Here is an 18,174-nt window from a genome sequence, read left to right on the forward strand (position 1 = left end):
TCATCAGGCAGAGGAGAAAATGATGTCTTGTAATATATATGAGAAAGAACTTGGCCAAATATTTTTTTTAAGTGAGAAGAGATATTATATATATACACATTATATATGTATACAAATGTGTAAGTTATTGCCCAGGTCTGAAGACAAATGTTTTTATTGTTATTTCAAAATCCCAAATGTTTGAGTGCCTTAAAATTTTTAAACCACTGACTATATTTAGTTACGATTAAAGGAAGCTGTAATTAAGAAGCCAGAAAGTATATATTTTTAAATGTTTTTCCAGAGCATTGTTCGGACAGACTGCTCAGCAAGCCTTATTGTCGTTCCACTCGTATATATTTTGACTGGTCAATACACCCAAATCCTATGGCCAAGTTGGCATAAATAAGATGTCATTTATTTAGTCAAACTAGCAGTAGGTTCACCAAGGAAGACAAAAAAAAAAAAAAAAAAAAGAAATCCTTGTATTTACTTTGGTAACTTAGCCATATTTACCTTGAAAAACATGATGTCCTAAAAGCTATTCAGTTAGCTTGGAATTAAGGACTAGAACTGTAAAAGGTGGATAGTGTAGCAGTCCTTCTTTTAACGTTGCAAACTGCTTTTCTCACCAGTATTTAGTCTAAGAAAATAAAATCTTCTTGAAAAAGTTACTAGAAAAAGCACACATCAAGGAATGTAATTGAACATAGACTTTGGTTGACCTGAGAAGAGAACAAAAGATCGAAAGAAATTTCATAAGGTTCTAAATTGGGCAAGAGGACTACAATATCTCTGATAATTAGACTTTCAGCACATTTGGATCTGCTAATTAGACCTAAGTTCTAATTAGACGTTTTAGGTAACTAAGAATGACATATCATTGCATGAATTTAATGTGTTTTTGTAGTTGAAACCTACAATTATCAGCCTTTTCCAAATTATTTTAATACCGAAAAAGCTGGCTTTTTGTTTATACTGTGACATCCCTTCTCTTAAGATATATTGTGTACATTTTAGGTTTCTTAATTAAACACCTCTTGGGGACTCAAAGAGAAGCTTGAGTTTTAATAGGAAGCACCTAAATCTTTTATTTATGAAGGAGACTTGCCAACGTGTTGCCAACTTTGGAAGCCACAAACAAAATGCAATGCGGGGAAATAAATCAGTCTTCAGGAGGAAGCAGCACAAATAGCCAGGTGCCCCTAGAAACCATTCAGTCAATCAGAGCAGTCTCCAAATATGACTAAAGGATTGTTATATTTTTAAAGCATGCAAATGGAATAGGTTCCTCAAAGTGAAAGCTCATGGATCTGTATCAGAATTAATAGCACGACATTTCTTCCCAAGATGCACATTATGGGACTCTCTTTGCAGCTTTGCTTTTTGAGTTATCTGCTAATTCAAGTCACAATATCTCTTTTTTTCCCCTCCTTATTTCTGAATTGAGAGTTATCAGTTTTTAATCCTGTTGTGACTTATAGGCAGTAATTTTAAAACTGTTAGCCCTCAGATTTGGATATTACAAGAGCTGAGAACTACATGAGGATGTAAAATTAAACCAGTATTTGGAGTGTAAAGAGCAGTGAATTGGTGTAAGACTTTAAGGGAAAGGCAGCTGCCAAAATATTCCAAGGAAATTGGTAGCACTGACCAAAAAGGCAAATTATATCATTGTATGTACTGTGAATACTTGAAAACAGCAAAGCCATATACACGATTTTTCCCCTCAAATAAAAACAGTAAACCTTCTAACTGTATTAAAAATCTGGTTTTTTCCAATAAAAGCAGTGTAATATCTAATTAAAACCATTGAAACTATAAGAATCTAACTTGTACAATAATCGGTATATTAAGAACAGATATTATACTAGAATTATATGCACTATTATTTTTCCAATTAGTGCATTACTGGGACTGAATTATTGGTGTATTATCACTCCTTATTAATTACATGTCCTTAGTGAGTCTCCTGAAACATACTGGATACTGTTATATGCCATATAATGATATTTAAGAGTGGGAAATGGAATTTCTGATTGCTTCATTTGCTATTAAAAAAGAAAACCTGTGCAGGACCTTTCCTATACTACTTATTTCAAGAGATATCACACAGTTTTCTGCAAGACTTTTGCATAGGTGATTGGACTGTTCTTCAGGCGGGAAAGTGACCAAGCTATTTTACCTTTCAGCTTGGGTGCTGGAATCCTGTCACAGGGCTGAATGGGTCACTGACTGACAAGAAACTAGAGAATAACATGCGTGGAGTGGTTCTACGTGTGGTGACCGTTCTGGTAAGTCTGATCTGAGCGGTGGGGTTCCGGCTTCTAGAAGTTACTTTATCCTTCATTTCTTTATGTTTTAGGTGATGCCATAATCTTTAAAGAACTTTTAACAAATCCCTACTGTGCTTTCAAAGATATGTTTAATGGTCATATTTTCCGACCTTCAATTTATATGGATCAGAATCAGATTTTTGTAGGCTTTGCTTTTAATTACAGTGGTTTTGTAATTTTCTTTCTGAGACATTTTAGGCCCAGTTTGCTGTACAAGATAAAGATCTCCCTCAGGCATTTTGTCACTGTAAATTTGCATAGATAAGATTAATCACGCCAAGCAAGGGTAGAGTTGACAAAATGTAGTACACTCAGTAATACTCAAACATTGGCAGACTAAACGCTGCTTTTCTAGCAAGAACCTACTTCAAAGGAAAGATCATACAATTGTTTAGTAAATATTTCTTGAGAGTCAACTGTATTCAAACTCATTGCTGATTACTTGGTTTCACTGATGAATAAAGAAATGGATAGATATGATTTTGTCTTTATGAAGCTTACCATCTAGTGATTCTGTGACTATTAAATGGAATTATACATGTAAAATATTTATTAAAATAAAAAATGTAAATTACATTTACTTAGAATCAAATGGTAACTATTATCATCGTTCTGTATATTATTATATTCCCTTTTAATAAGCATATAAAATTACATGTAAAAATATTTTAAACAGTAAAATACTCAAATGGATACTGTCTAAATACCCATAAAGCAGGAAAATATGCATTCTCCCTTGCTGTCTCTATGAGTTTAGGCTTATACTCTATAGTCAGTTTCAAAATGTCCATGGTTGTTAACTTTATTTTTCCTTAGAAAAGTCTCCTTGTTTTTAAATTTGAAAAAGTCTTTCTATAGGCTGAATAAACTGCAGAATTAGTAGATGGAAAAAAACATGGTCTCTTTTTTTTAATTGCTGCCTATTGAGTATCTAGCAGAGTTTATAACAGCAAGGTCTGCCCCTTATACATTGTTCAATACAAATTAAGTGGACTCAACATAATTTCATTGTTTAAAAAGAGATCTGTATTAGTCTCTGTAAAAGCATATTCAAATGAGTAGTCTCTCCCCCCTTTTTGGTGCCTATAATTTATTCTTAGCTATTATTTTGATAAGATTTTTACTTTTTTGGCAAATATTATGAATACTTGACAACTTGAATGTGATGGTGATTCTGAATGCACCCAAGGCTGTGAAATGGCATTGATGTGCTAATATCAAAAAAAAAAAAAAAAAGACATTTAAAGTGCAGTGAACTATTAATAGTCTCTTTTCTAGTGATTAACATAGAATCTCAGGAGACAACTTCAAGAAAGACAATATATCTACATTGTTTTTGTCTTTGAGATTCAGATTTCTAAGGCTAGCTAAACTCATTTAGTCACTAAGCAAATATTTATTTAGTACTTTACTATCTGATAGACTTATAATGGATATAAAAAGAATAATATATGTACCTATTACATTACATATCAATTATGTAGGTATATGTATTCACCTTATAGGTATATTCATACCTCAGGGTACACAAAGAATCTTGTTGGGAGATGCACATACAAAAAGAAAACCAGGCAAGAACTGTTAGGTACTTAACTATATGCCAAGTATTTTATGAAGTTATTAGCCTGTATTGTTTCATTTAGTCCTTACAGTATTTCCAAGAAATAAGTACTTCTCTGAGTCCAAGGATGAGGGAGAGGAAACTGGGATATGCAGAGGTTGGTTGGAAAAAAAAAAAAAAAGGTGGAGTATATACTGAGTTAGTATATAGAGAGAGTTAGGATTCAAATCCAGGAAGTCAAACTGACTCCAGACCTCTTAGCTTCTTCCCTCTTAACATTATATTATACTCTCTCTACTCCTACTATGATAAGTATTAGAATTGAGGTATCTATAGGACTTTATTTGGCTTGAGGGTTAAAAATTCTTAACTCTGAATAAGATGACAGTGAGTTTTATCAGGAAAACGTCATATGGCAAATTATTATAAATTTATGTCCAGACTGAACAAAATTATTGTCATGCATGAAATTGCCATGCATGTATTGCTTTATACAATGGTAATGCGTTCATGCTTCAGTCTCACCTTCATGACTCATAAGGGCCTCCATGTCCTGTAAGCTCAGCCCTGCACAGATCCCAGACATGTTAGTCAGTGGAGACATAGAAACAACGTTTCCCAGGTCTTCTGTGAGGCAATGTGGATTTATCAGTGTGTAAAATGTCCTTACACTTATTACACTCCCACAATATGTAGCCATTATACTCAATTATTTTATAGGCTTACTGTTTCCTCCTGTAATTCTGTTTGAATGGAACCAGCCATGACCTTCTTATTTATTTCCCACAATCACTCTTCCAGGTCTAGCTCTTACTTATGTGGCTTTGCAGGCTTCTGCTAAGAATGCTAAGAATGACTCTCCCCTCAATCCACCCAGCAACTCCAAAATCTTGATGCCTACTAAACCCCAAAACTTAGATTTGGTTTATACTGAACTTGATTTGGCCACGTAAACACCACTTTCTTGTATTCCATGAACTTGCTCCAACACTATCAAGAAGGGAGAAGGAAAAGGAGGTTTCATGGGTAAAGCCCCTGAGGGGAGGTCTCTCAATCTTTATTCCATCCTAATTGCAATCTAGTCCCAGTTCTACACATACCTCCTTTAGTGCTGAGGACATTTATGCTATAACGACACACAGATTAATAAAATTGATTTTCTCTACCTAAGTTTTGAAACCCCCATTCCTATCACTGTTAATGATATTTCGTTGACTTGAAAGAAATACTCTGATCCTTATTTTAAACCAAATAATTCAGCTCCATACCATTTATGACCCTATTGGAAATAAATGGTATACACAAATGCTTAACTAAAGAGAGTCAAATAAAGGTATTTGACCAATACAAATAAAGCTATCATTAACAAGGATATAAATAGGGTTAAAGGATTCAACAAGGGGTGTTGATGCATCAGGGCCTAGCTGTACAGCAAATCTTCACTACCCTGAAATCTGATGGGGCCTGGGGAGGTAGTAGTACCAAGATTTGGCAATAGCTAGAACCATGGGAGACCATTCAATAGTAGCTGTGAATTTCCATACAGAAAGAGGATGGAGAAAGTCACCGTCAAACCACAATCAAGCAGTGAGGAAGTGGGGAGAGGGGTTATGTCAATTTCCCTTCTTCTGTCTTTCCATCCCTTCATTGTCTCCAGGTGAAAATCTAACCAGAAGTCAGGGAGCACGGGAGCCCAAGTAAGGAAGACTGCGAAGGTCAGCCAGGCTGCCAGGACACAAAGCAGGGCAGTGAAGGGCAGTGTGGATCGATCCAGAGGGGAAATAGGGAAGAACCGACATTAGCATCTACTATTTGAAAGAACCTATTAAAAACTTTATATGTGTTATTTAGTCCTTATAAAAGCCCTACAAGAAATGTATCAATGACATTAGAAGGTTGAAAATAGGGCACAAAAATGCAAACTAAAGTTCTATGACCGTATAGCTAATAAGAGCTACAGATAAGTTTCAAGCCCAGAAATTTGGACTCCAGAAGCCACATTCTTAGCCCCTCTGATATTCTCCCTTAAGAATCAGAATGAACTCATGTTAGGCTTAAATTAAATATAATTATTGAGATGGGAAGGTTCCAAATTTATGGGATTGATAACTTAGGAGCATTTTTCTAAATACCATCACATATGGATAAATTTATACTCAGCCATCTCCAAAGCTACATAAATGTCTTATGGAATGAGAATAAAATTCAGACCCAGCAAACTTAGTCCTTTTTCTATAATTTATGTTTATATTAGCCCACTGATCTCTCCTTTTCCTGAGTACCAAGTGTATTAGTACAAGACATTTATTAAGATTTGTTTTTTCCTTTTAACTTCTAAAGTAGTGGAACTATGGATAGCCATAAATAACCCATTATGTCATTCAGTTTTTTTCATGGTAAGTCACAAAAAGTTGTTGCAAACATGACTGAGTTGTAAATATCATTATAATACTCACAAAATATAACAGAAAGAAGTTGGCAACAAGTGCAAAGTAAGGCTTGAGAAGGAAGCTATGCTGTACAAGATATCTGAAAATATAAACTGGCATTTAGAAGGAACTCACTGATTAATAATTCTTAAAAACAGACACATGGCATCTCTAATGAAACATGAATTTACTCAAATTCATTTGAGAAATATTTATTGAGTGCCTTCTTCTAGGTGCTCGGGGTACATACAAAACAGACAAAGAAACTGACTTTTGGGAGTTGCATTCCAGTAGGCATCTTCTAAAGCTCTCAGAATATTTTTGAAAAAAAAATGCAATACCATTGTCCTATAGTAAGTGTGTAACACAGTATTTCTTTTTCCATTACCATAGAAATAATTTTAAAACTTTGTATAAATGTATGATTGGAAACTTATGGCAAAGCTGTGAGAGTGATATTTCTGTATTTTATAAATTTGATACCATACAATTTTTAACATTTTAATATCTGAAATCAAGATATGTTTTTCAGTTAATTAATGGTCCCTTACAATTATATTTGGCAGCATATTTTATCTTAGTGATAGGAAAAACAATTGTGCATTTTATAATTGAAAATATCTTAGATTAAATAATACATGGAGGGTATTTTTATAAAATTAATTAAGTTAATGGATATTCCTGGAAAGCTGAATTCAACAAATCTGGGCAAGAAGCCATCATAAAGAAAGAGACTATTTTAAGGAATACTTCCAAAAGAAAAGAAATAACATTAGGATATGAAGCCAATTTTTTAAAAAAGGACTGTAATAGCAATTTAAAAATTACTATCTAAACTAAAACTATCATTAGAATCATAGAAAGATAAAAGTAGAAAATAAACAAAGGCAGCTTATCTTAAACCAATACCACATAAAGCCAAGTCCAAACTATGTGTTGAGAGAAGGTAAGTTTCCCCAAGCAGCTCACCATAAGAAAGGTATAGCAGGTAGCTGTCGGTTGCCTGGGTGGCTCAGTCCTTAAGTATCTGCCTTCTGCTCAGGTAATGATCCCAGGTATGGAGCCCTGCATCAGGCTCCCTTCTCAACAGGAAGCCTGCTTCTTCCTCTTCCTCTCCCCTGGCTTGTGTTGCATCCCTCACTGTCTTGATCTCTCTCTCTCTCTCTCTCTCACACAAACAAACAAATAAATAAATAAATAGTAATTTCCTTTTCCTAAAATATTTCCTTACTATTAGTCTCACTTCTTGGAATTTAATTTTCAGCAGACCTTATTTCACTGTGAAAATTTACATGTTATCTGAGATCAGAGAAAGGTAAAATGACCTAAACCATTAACCTTGACTCAACTATTTATTGAGCATATATTATAAGCTTGAGACATTATCCTAAATTCCAGAAAGGCAAAAATAAATAAGATATAGTCCTTGCTTTCCAGGAGCTCTACACAAACCATTTTATCAAAATTATTAAGTTCTCTATCAGAAAATAGAACCTGTGTGTGAAGGACTCAGAATTAAATACATTTTGTAAAGGCTGAAAAAGAATGATAAAGTTGAGAGAAATACATAGAGAGAAATAGAGGACAGACATCACACTCTTTATGATCTAATCTCAGCAATGACATCTAGGACTGACTTCATGGCTTTACAGGACAATTTAATTCCTTATTTCATTATGTTCTTTCATTTAGACCTCTTTGTAACTCTGTTATTATTTTTTTTGTAATAATTTCATTAATGTTATATTCTCCCTCTAAACTGTAACAATAAGACACAAAGTTCGTTTCACTTATAATGACTGGATTACAAAAGCAATCAGTAAGTATTTGTTGAATGAACAAATCAAAATATTCAGATAGCCAGAAGAGGTGTGTGTGGTGGGGCAGGGGAGGGAGGAGTAGAAGCAAAGGAAAGAAAAAGGAAAAAAGGAAGGAAAAAGGAAAAAAAAACCCCACACCTCTATATGTAATTACAGAAAATAAGAACAGGTTGGACACAAGACTATGTGAATAGGCCACACTATAAATCGGTGGTTTTAAGATTCCTCATTCTTTGGTTTGCATTCACTAAGTCCAGATTTCCAAGACAGATTGCAAAGGGTAGCCTGGAGTGACAGATATTCATTTCCAGCATGGGATTTTATCCCTGAATCTTTTTCCCTTTATTACACCTTGCTGAATCAGACAAATTTGTTGGCATGCTGGAGACTCCTTTATCTGTTTTATTTACATCTTGAACAAGTCACTAAGCTCCCTGCTTTTCACTGTTCCCTTCTGAAGAACACCTGGGTTTCTCAAACTTCCCAGAGCCTCTGAAATCACCATGACTGGGTCCGTTACTCTCACCAATCAAAGCCTAAATGGCTGAAAAAGCACAGCATTCAGTTTTTGTAGATTTCTTGCTATTTATTCCTTTTCCCTTGCTATTTATTCCTTGCTGTTTATTCCTTCCCTCCCTCTGCACACCTTAATGAGGAAGGCAGGAGTGGATATCTGCTACCTCTCTGCCTCCACAGGTTGCCAAGTCCCAGTGCTCACGCCATTCAGTGTTCCAAATGTGTCTCCTTTCGAACCATTCCTTATTATATTAACCCAACATTATTGATTCAGCATCCTCTCTGTCCTATATGTTGTGCTAGGTGCTAGGGATGCAGAGGTAACAAAATAGCATGATCATCGCATAGAACATGACATCTACTGGGAATATTGACAATATCTAAAAAGAGACAATGATAATTAGGTGAACTGGGGATATAAGGAAATGCTTCTCTGACAGAGAACTACGTGAGGTGTAGCTCTCAAAATGTGAAGGACTGTTATATATGTCCTAGATGTCTCGCAGAAATAACTTGAAGGGTGGAAGATGGAGACAGGATGTGGGCCACAAGATAGTTTACACATAAGTAAAGCGCATGTTATATCATTAGACTATTAAAGTCTGAAATCAGTAGGAATATAGTCATATAATCTATATACTATTTGACCAACTGTTGTCCCATAAACTCTATAGGTTTAATCTGACACTTAAAATTTTACATTTAGACTCAGTATTAAAAGTACAAAGAACATAAAGAATTATTTTCAAAAAGCAAAAGACTCAAAGCTATTAAATCTTTTGACAGAATTGACATGAGGAAATGACTTAACCCACTTACACTGTGTTCAGATAACTATATGCTTTTAAGGTAAAGAAGTAAAAATCTTTAACTCAAAACATCAAGGATCACTCTCATTATGAAATAGTAAGATCATATATGACAAGAAGTTACAAATAATATTGAATCATATAATAGTCTGGATCTTGGAGACAGTCATCAGTAGCCCTTTTCCCACAATGTTTTCATTTCTAATTCATTGATATTTCATTGATATATTGATATTTCATTGATATTTCAAAATTCATTTTCCCAGTCTGTGGAAAGTACAGGATTAGACAAAATCAGGATAATGGATAAAGAGGAAAAAAAGCAAAATATGGAATGATTGTACAGTTCATAATCTTCTATTGAAAGAGCAATCCAAATAGAAGAAAAAAAAGCCTTCCCTCTTTTTTTTCTCTTGGATTATGCCTGGAAATTTATTCAATCTTCTTATATTAAATACAAATAAATAAAACTTGGATTTTTTTTTAATGTTAAAGGGCATCATGGCTAATATGTAACTAACAAAATCTCAATTTTTATAATATACAAGAAGGTATGAAGTTTAGAAATAGTAATTGATATATGTCAGTATAAGATCGAGGAACACACTTATTTCTTCTGGAGATACATTATAACTAAGCAGTAAATAACATGTGATTAATTTTCTTACTGGAAGCACTTTAGCCTTTTTCATTACCTTTTCTCCACCTAATCTTCTCTCCTCAAACACATACAAAGCATTTGGCATGTACTGCAGAGAATTCTGGCCTTACCAATCAAAAGATGTCCGTTCAAGTTCCAGCTTTTCCACTTAATAGATCATTGAACTTATGGAAACAAAAGAACTATTTTTGAACCTTAGTTTTTCTGTCTGTAAAAGGGAAATAGTGGAACTGGCCTTTAGTGTGATCAAATGGGTTTTTATGGGTAAATATGTTAAACTATGTGAAAGCAGTTAGCAAAGTACACAGCGTCTTTAAATATAAGATGTATTGTCCCTGCAGTAGAACAGTGATATGCAAACTGAAGAAAAGAAAAAATGAGCATGATTGATCACAAAAGTATAATTCATCATTGTCACCAATCTTCAGATTTTTGTGGGAAATTATTTATAGGACAGAAGGCAGACAAAGACACATGAATTGTAGACTCATGACTTTTAGGCCTAGTTACTATTACCTTAATTTGAAAATCTGCTAATGAGAGCCACCACAACTCTTATTGCTAGTGAAGCTGGTGCTTTTGAGAGGAAAAATGAGGAATAACAACAAAAAAATAGCCGAGGATTTAAAAAAAAAAAAAGCTCCTAATTATAAACTTAAAAATTTCTGAAAGTCTGTGTATCTAATTATATTGTCTCAGAAGAATTGTGTTTGATTCCAGGCTAGCTCTAAATAGATTATATATTAATAAATAACTAAGAAAATGCTTCAGTAATAGCCCTGAAATTCATTGTCCTCATTTTTTTGCTAGGGACATAGTCCCAGTTTTTGCTACTTGCAAACCTTCAGCATTTTGAACCTCCACACGGGTTTAAGCTTTCATGAAGTCTCGGCCTTTCAGCCTCCTGAGACTAGAGACAAAGTTAGGGGCAGCGAGAATAAGCTTGACAGGAGGCTCCACTGGGCAGGTACTCACAGCCGGGAGGTGCCAAGCTCTGGTAGCTCCCAAAGCAATGTCTGAAGAGGGCTTCTTTGGAAGAGTTAATAAATAATATGGTTTGGTTCAGGGCTTCAGACAAAAATGGTAGCTTTGTCTGGCAAAGTCTCCAACTGATGTTATATAAAATAAATGGAAAGTTGCAATAGAATACAACAAGTACTATGTCATAAATACCGCATTGGAAGTATACAGCATAGCACTGTGAAAAGCAGTCCCTGGAGGCGTTCCATCTCCAGACTGGCAGAATGGGGAGTTCATGGACCTACTTCCCAGCAAAACAACCAAAAAATTAAGTAAGTAAATAAATAGATAAAGCCATTTAAAGTCTGGAAATTTTTCTAAGGGCTTACAGAAAATGAAGTAACACTCAAGAAAATCTAAAACTCAGTCAGAACTACCAAAGTCTGTGGCATCTGAACTACCTCCTAATCCTTCCCTTTCCACCTCAACTCCTCCCCAACTCAGCTTGATGGAAGTTCCACTCCAAGCAGGTTTTCCCAAGAAGACAGGACTCCCTCACCCCCAAGTTCCCAAGGAAGAGTTATTTCATCTGGAGGAACAGGCAGCTAGCATTTCTTGTACCTTCCACCTCTAATCTGAAGAGGCTAAATTCCTGGTGAGAGAGGCTAACAGTTTGGGGGCTCCCTTTCTCCATTCAGCTCCCACCCACAGAGTGCAGTTTCTGCTCCAGGTGTGGTAGGCCTGGAATACTGGGGCCTTGATGGCTCCAGCTTGTTCCAAAGGTTCCAAGCCAACAGAGATGAGTAGAGAAGACTGGAGGCTACACCCAACCCAGTATTCAGAGTAGGGGCACTGAAATTTTGCTCAGGGAAGATACAGTCCATAAGAAAAGAGAGCACATAGGCATTCTCCAATTATTTGAAACAGTATAGGGAAGTTATGTCAAAGGCTCCTCTGAAGTTAGAGCAACAAGCTAAATCATAAGCCTACTAGTTTGCCAGTGAAAGCCAGGGAAGGAGATAGTCAGAAATAGCCTTCCTGGGATCAAAAAAAATTTTAAAGTTTGGCCTCTAAAATAACACCTACCAAAATTTATTTTGTTCAGACAGATGAACAATTTTTTATCCAGGGCTTTCCTGAAAACAGTAAAGCAATCAGCTAGTAATTCATGGAGTGTAATGACAACAATGAATATGACACAATATCTATATGGACACAAACATCCTCAACAAAATGCTAGCAAACTGAATATAGGATCATATGAAAAGGATAATTCACCATGACCAAGTGGAATTTAGCCTAGGAATATAAGTTTGGTTCAATATATGAAAACCAATGTCCTATACCACATTAATAAAAAAGGAATGAAATCACATGATCATCTCAACAGATGTAGAAAAAGAATTTAATAGAATCCAACACTACTTTATGATAAACACTCAACAATCTGGTAATAGGAGGGAATTCCTCAACTTGAGAAAAACATCTATAAAAAACTCAATAGCTAATCTCATATCTCTGGTGAAAAACTAGAAAGCTCCCTGCCCTAAGGTCAGTAACAAGATGTTGGTTATCACTATTTCTACTCAACATTGTACTAAGGATTTTAGCCAGCACCATTAGGCAAGGAAATTAAATTTTAAAAATGAGATTAAAAAGGAGGAAGTAAAATTGTCTCTATTTATAAATGACATGATCTACATACAGAAAACCCTAAAGCATGTATACATACATATACACACACGCTGTTAGAGTTAATAAATGAGTTCAACGATTTTGCAGGTTATAAGGTCAGTGTACAAAAAAAATTGTATTTTTGTATACTAACAATGAAAAATCTAAAAAAGAAATAACAAAACATTTCCATTTAAATGTATCAAAAAATAAAATAATTAAAAATAAACTTAACAAAATAACTGTGATTTTTATATACTGAATGCTATGGAACATAGTTGAAAGAAATTTGAAAGTCCTAAATAATAAAAGAGATATTTTGTGGTTATGGATTGAAAGACTCAATATTTATTATGATGGGAATATTCTCAAGAAAAGAAAAAAAAAGATGGGAATATTCTCCAAATGGATCTACAGATTCAGTGAAATTCCTATTAAAATTCTAACTCTTTTTTGCCATAATTAACCAGCTGATTCTAAAATTTGTGTGGAAATGTAATAGAACCAGTATAGGGGGGAGAGGAGGCAACAACAAAAAGTCTTGAACAAAGTTCAAAGACTCACACCTCTCAATTTCATAGCTTACTAAAAAGCTACAGTAATCAAGATAGCATCATATTGGTTAAAGACAGATATTCAGATCAGTGTAATAGAACTGAGAGACCAGAATTAAGCCAAAATTAATTGATTTTAAACAAGTGTGTCAAGACCATTCATTGGGGAAAGAATAGTCTTTTCTAAAATCATGCAGACACAACTAGGTACCCACATGCAAAAGAATGAATTCAGACCCCTACTTTAAGCCACATGTAGAAATTAACTGCAGGGTTGCCTGGGTGGAACAGTCAGGGTTAAGTGTCCAACTCTTGATCTCAACTCAGATCTTGATCTCAGGGATGTGAGTTCAAGCCCCACACTGGGCTCCATGCTAGTTGTAGAGTCTACTTAAAAAACAAAAACAAACAAACAAAAAAAACCTCCAAATGGATAATAGACTTAAATGTAAAAGTTTAATCTATAAAGCATTTAGAAGAAACATCGATGTAAACTTTGTAACATTATTTTGGCAATAGATTCTTAAATGTGACACTCAAGACACAAACAATAAAAAAAATTAGAACATTGGATTTCATCAAAATTAAAAACATTATGCCTCAAAGGACAGAATCAAAAGAAGTGAAAAGTCAACCCATGGCTTGGTAGAAAATATTTGCAAATCATATTTCTGATAAGGGACTTGTTTTTAGTATATATAAATAATAAAGTTGGAATAACTGAATATGAAGAAGAAAAATAAACCAAATAAAAATGGACAAAAGATCCCAACAGATAGTTTTTCAAAGAAGGGATATAAATGGTCAATAAGCACATGAAATATTCCCAAAATTATTTGTCGTAATGGAAATGCAAATCAAACCTATAATGAATTACCACTTCACAACTTCTAGGATGGTTATAAATCAAAAGGACAGATAATGGTGACTGTTGACTAAGTTGTGGAGAAATCAGAACCCTCATAAATTGCTGGTGGGAATGTAAAATAATGTAGTTGCTTCAGAAAACAGTTTAGCAATTTCTCAAATGGTTAAACACAGGGTTACTATATGACTCAGAAATCAGAAATTCTGATACTTAGATATATCATATATATATATATATCTGATCTAAGTACTTAGATAATACTTAGATATATTCCAAGGAGAAATGAAAATGTATGTCTACACAAAAACTTGTACACAAATATTCATAGCTTTATTGATATGATATGATAACAAAAAAATTGAAATAACCCAAATGTCCATCAACTGATGAATGAATAAAGAAAAGGCAGTATACTGGTAAAATAGAATATTATTTTGCCATGAAATCAAATGAAGCACTGATAACATTGTCCACAGGTCAAACTTGAAAACTTTATGCTAAATGAAAGATATCAGTTACAATAGATAATATATCATATGATTCCATTCATGTGACGTGTCAAGAATAGGCAAATGTATAGGCATAGGAAGTAGAGTAGTGACTATTTAAGGCTAGAGAACATTAGGGGGTTGGGAAGTGATGGCTAATGGGAACTGGATTTCTTTGCGGAATAAAGTTCTAAAACTGACTGCAGTGATGGTAGCACGTCTGTGAATACAATGAAGCCATTGACTGTGAACATTTCGAATGAGTGAATTGTATGGTATGTGAATTATATCTCAGTGAAGTTGTTAAAAAAGAAAAAAGAAAGAAGAACAGTGTGGAACTGGATTATGTTGAAATTCCCAGTTCTCCAACTCTCTATGATTCTGTCTTCATCTGTAAAATGGAAATAATAATACCATCTACCACACGGAGCCACGATGGAAATTAAAGGAATTAATGCATACAAAGAACAAAGGACTTGTAACAGCCTGGTACATAGGAAATGTGTGTGTGTGTGTGTGTGTGTGTGTGTGTGTGTGTGTGTGTGTGTGTATTAGTTCTCCTTATGCACAGGGTGTTAAGAGAAAACATAAAAGAGACATCTAACTCATGGGTAGGGCAGTCGGAGAGGCTTAAAGGATGATGCAACGTGGTTTTGAAAGATGAGCAAGGATTATCAAGGCATAGATAAAAGGGAAGAGATACTCAACAATGTAAAGAGTCTATGCAAAAGTATGCAGACATCAAGAATTTAAAGTGTCCTGTAACTAAATAGGAATATTACCTGAGATAAATATACTTGAAATGCAGAAAATTCCAGCAGCCTGTGTGTAAGGTATTCTTTTTTCTAAGAGCCCCTTTGGAGACAATTCAATTAAAAACTTGTTTGTGAAAGTGAGGTTAGCATGATACAATTTCAATAATATCCATCAACAAGTTAAAGATATCATCATTACAACTCTGATCCAGCCTCAAGTTTAGATAAAATGGTTCTCATTTTTGTTATGGAAACACTGTAATCAGTAAACGTAGCTCAGTATTGTATACATATTTTGTTGTCTCCTCTGCTGATTGTACCCATCTTATGTGAGAGAAAAGGGAAAAGGGTTATTTTTATAAACAGACCCTTGAGAATTAGATACAAATGATGGCCTATACAATTGATGTAATTTATAGCAACACTGGAATATGTGTTCACTTCAATGCTTACTGAATGAAATCATCATGAGAATTGATGCATGACAATGGCTTGACAATGTCTTATTCTTTCTCATCACACCAATTCTTAAGTTGATAGTTGTCATGCAGACATGTGTGAGTATCACAACTGCGCTGAGGTAACCATGCATGATCTGACATTTTTCCTTTTGGAAGTTGAAACCTGAATTCTTGGACTAAACAATGAATAAATATTTCAGAGACGTGTTATATAACTTACTTATGAAAAATAGATTTACTATTTGTCTCTAGATGTTTAGAAAGAAATTGACAGAGCATTTGCAAATTCAAAGATGTAGGCACCATGGGTCTATATTAACTCCCATTACTTCTGCAGTATTCTAACCAAAATTATATGAACTGTATTATACCTTACTTTCCAAATTGCATTATTTCAGAAAGTAAATGTTAAAGTGACCTTGAAGTTTTCAGTTATCTTTCACCAGTGCAATCATTTTAGTATAGTTACAACAACACTAAACCACTCCTATATATGGTTCCTCAGAAATGAAAATGAGTATAAAAATAAAAAAATGAATAAAAATAAAAAGAATAAAAAACAAAGAGATGTCTCTGATATAGATTTTTCTCTTTGGAGTTACAAAGGATTCTATTAATGAATTAATAATCATTAAATCTTATAGATAATGTTACCAGCTAACACTTAGAGTACACTTACTAATAAATCTTATTCTTGGTATTTTAAAATCTCCTGTCTTCATGGAGCCCTTAAGATTCTTATTTGTATTTTCGTGATATGACTGAGACTTAGAGCTAATTAAATAACTTCTTCAAGTTGGCAAAAATAAGCACTGATAAAAATAAGCGTTGAATTTATGTTTGTCTGACTCCCTAACCACCCATGATGGAGTAAGGATTACTAGACTAAATCTCTGTAATAAACAACTAGAAAACAGAGCGATGAATGGAAAAAAAAAAAACTTTCAAACATTGGTTAGTAAGTAAAAAAAGGATTCTGATGGTTAAGAGGTTGGAGACTACAAAATGATCCCAATAATCACCCCAGATTTCTGGCTCGTGGGAATTTCCATACTGGAGGAACAGGGATATAGATCCAAAACAGAGCTTATCAGCCTTACTGAATTTAGAAATTAGAGATCTAAGTTTGGGAAGGCTGAGGTGGTTGGTAATTTAGGGACATGTTCTGGAAAAGAGAGAGCTGTCAAGGAGAATACTTGCAGAAATTTTAAGTCTTGGCTGAGTAATAAGTTGTAAATGCATACAGAGAAACTATACAAAGCTGGGCAAAGAATGACAGGAAGCAGATCAAGTCCCAGAACTCACATATGATGTAGAGAGTTTTGAGAAAGATTTTGTTTTGTGTGTGTGTTGGGGCGGGGGACGGGGAGGATCTTATTCTACCAAGACCTTAAAAGGGTATGAGAAAAGCATATGTTTATCTTTGAATTCTGTAACAATTAATAGATATTTAAGTATATAACTTATATAGCTATGAAGTGGCATAGTCTCATGTATCTTGCTATTTTGGTGTCTTAAATGTTGTCCTGATCTCTCAAAAGGTCCCTCTTTTTATTAGGAAGATGCATATTCATCTGCCATCTCTGAACTTCAATAGCACATTGATGTTGCTGTTTTATTGCTGACCTAAATTAGCCTTGGGTAAACAGATGCAAAAAAAAAAAAAAAAGAAGAAGAAGAAGAAGAAAGGAAAAAGAAAGAGAAGAAAAAGAAAAAGTCACAGGATCTCTTTGCTTATGTTTTAGAAATCCTCCCAATCAGTAGGGGAAAATGGTTTTGAATTAAAATGAATAATTAGATTTATTATTATAAATTATATATAATATATAATAAATTATATATAAATCTAATTATAAATCATTATAAAATGAATAATTAGGTTTCTGTTTACAAAGGAAATAAATTTTGAGAAAACCTAGTGTGCCTTCCCAGTGCCTCTCAAAGAGCCATGGAGTTGGGTGTCAGTGAGGAAGCTGGACCTCAAGTGAGATTTAGATTCTTTTACAGAAACAGGAACAGGTTTTGACCAATAGGGGACCATTTATTAAATCACTATCCACTGCACTAAATGGGACTCTGGGGTAGACTGAAATGAGAAGAGATACCTCCAAAAAGCATTCAGCGTGGGACTAGCTTACTCATCTGTCAGCTTCTAGAACACAACAGCTACTAAAATTCAGCTCTCTCTAGGGAGGTAGGAGTCAGTCAAGGAGAGAATCACCATACTGCATGGAGGCCCTAGAAATGGAAAAGTTGGTCAAGGAAAGGAAGGCAAATGCATTCTGGTTCAGAATACACCCCTT

The 18,174-nt window shown here is 34.3% G+C and overlaps 1 protein-coding gene across 3 annotated transcripts in view; it reads left to right on the top strand.

Moving 5' to 3' along the window:
• Positions 1 to 18,174, top strand: part of GRID2 (glutamate ionotropic receptor delta type subunit 2) — a gene marked incomplete at both ends in the record, with an annotated part of 1,466,807 nt that overhangs the window by 1,095,558 nt on the left and 353,075 nt on the right. For all 3 annotated transcript variants that reach the window (XM_080796960.1, XM_080796959.1, XM_080796961.1), the window contains one exon: positions 2,172 to 2,273. In XM_080796960.1, coding sequence (XP_080653086.1) covers positions 2,172 to 2,273 — 102 coding nt within the window. The remainder of the gene's footprint in view (positions 1 to 2,171; positions 2,274 to 18,174) is intronic.

The sequence above is a fragment of the Martes martes genome (genome assembly GCF_963455335.1).
Source record: "Martes martes genome assembly, chromosome: 2".
Classification (NCBI taxonomy): domain Eukaryota; kingdom Metazoa; phylum Chordata; class Mammalia; order Carnivora; family Mustelidae; genus Martes; species Martes martes.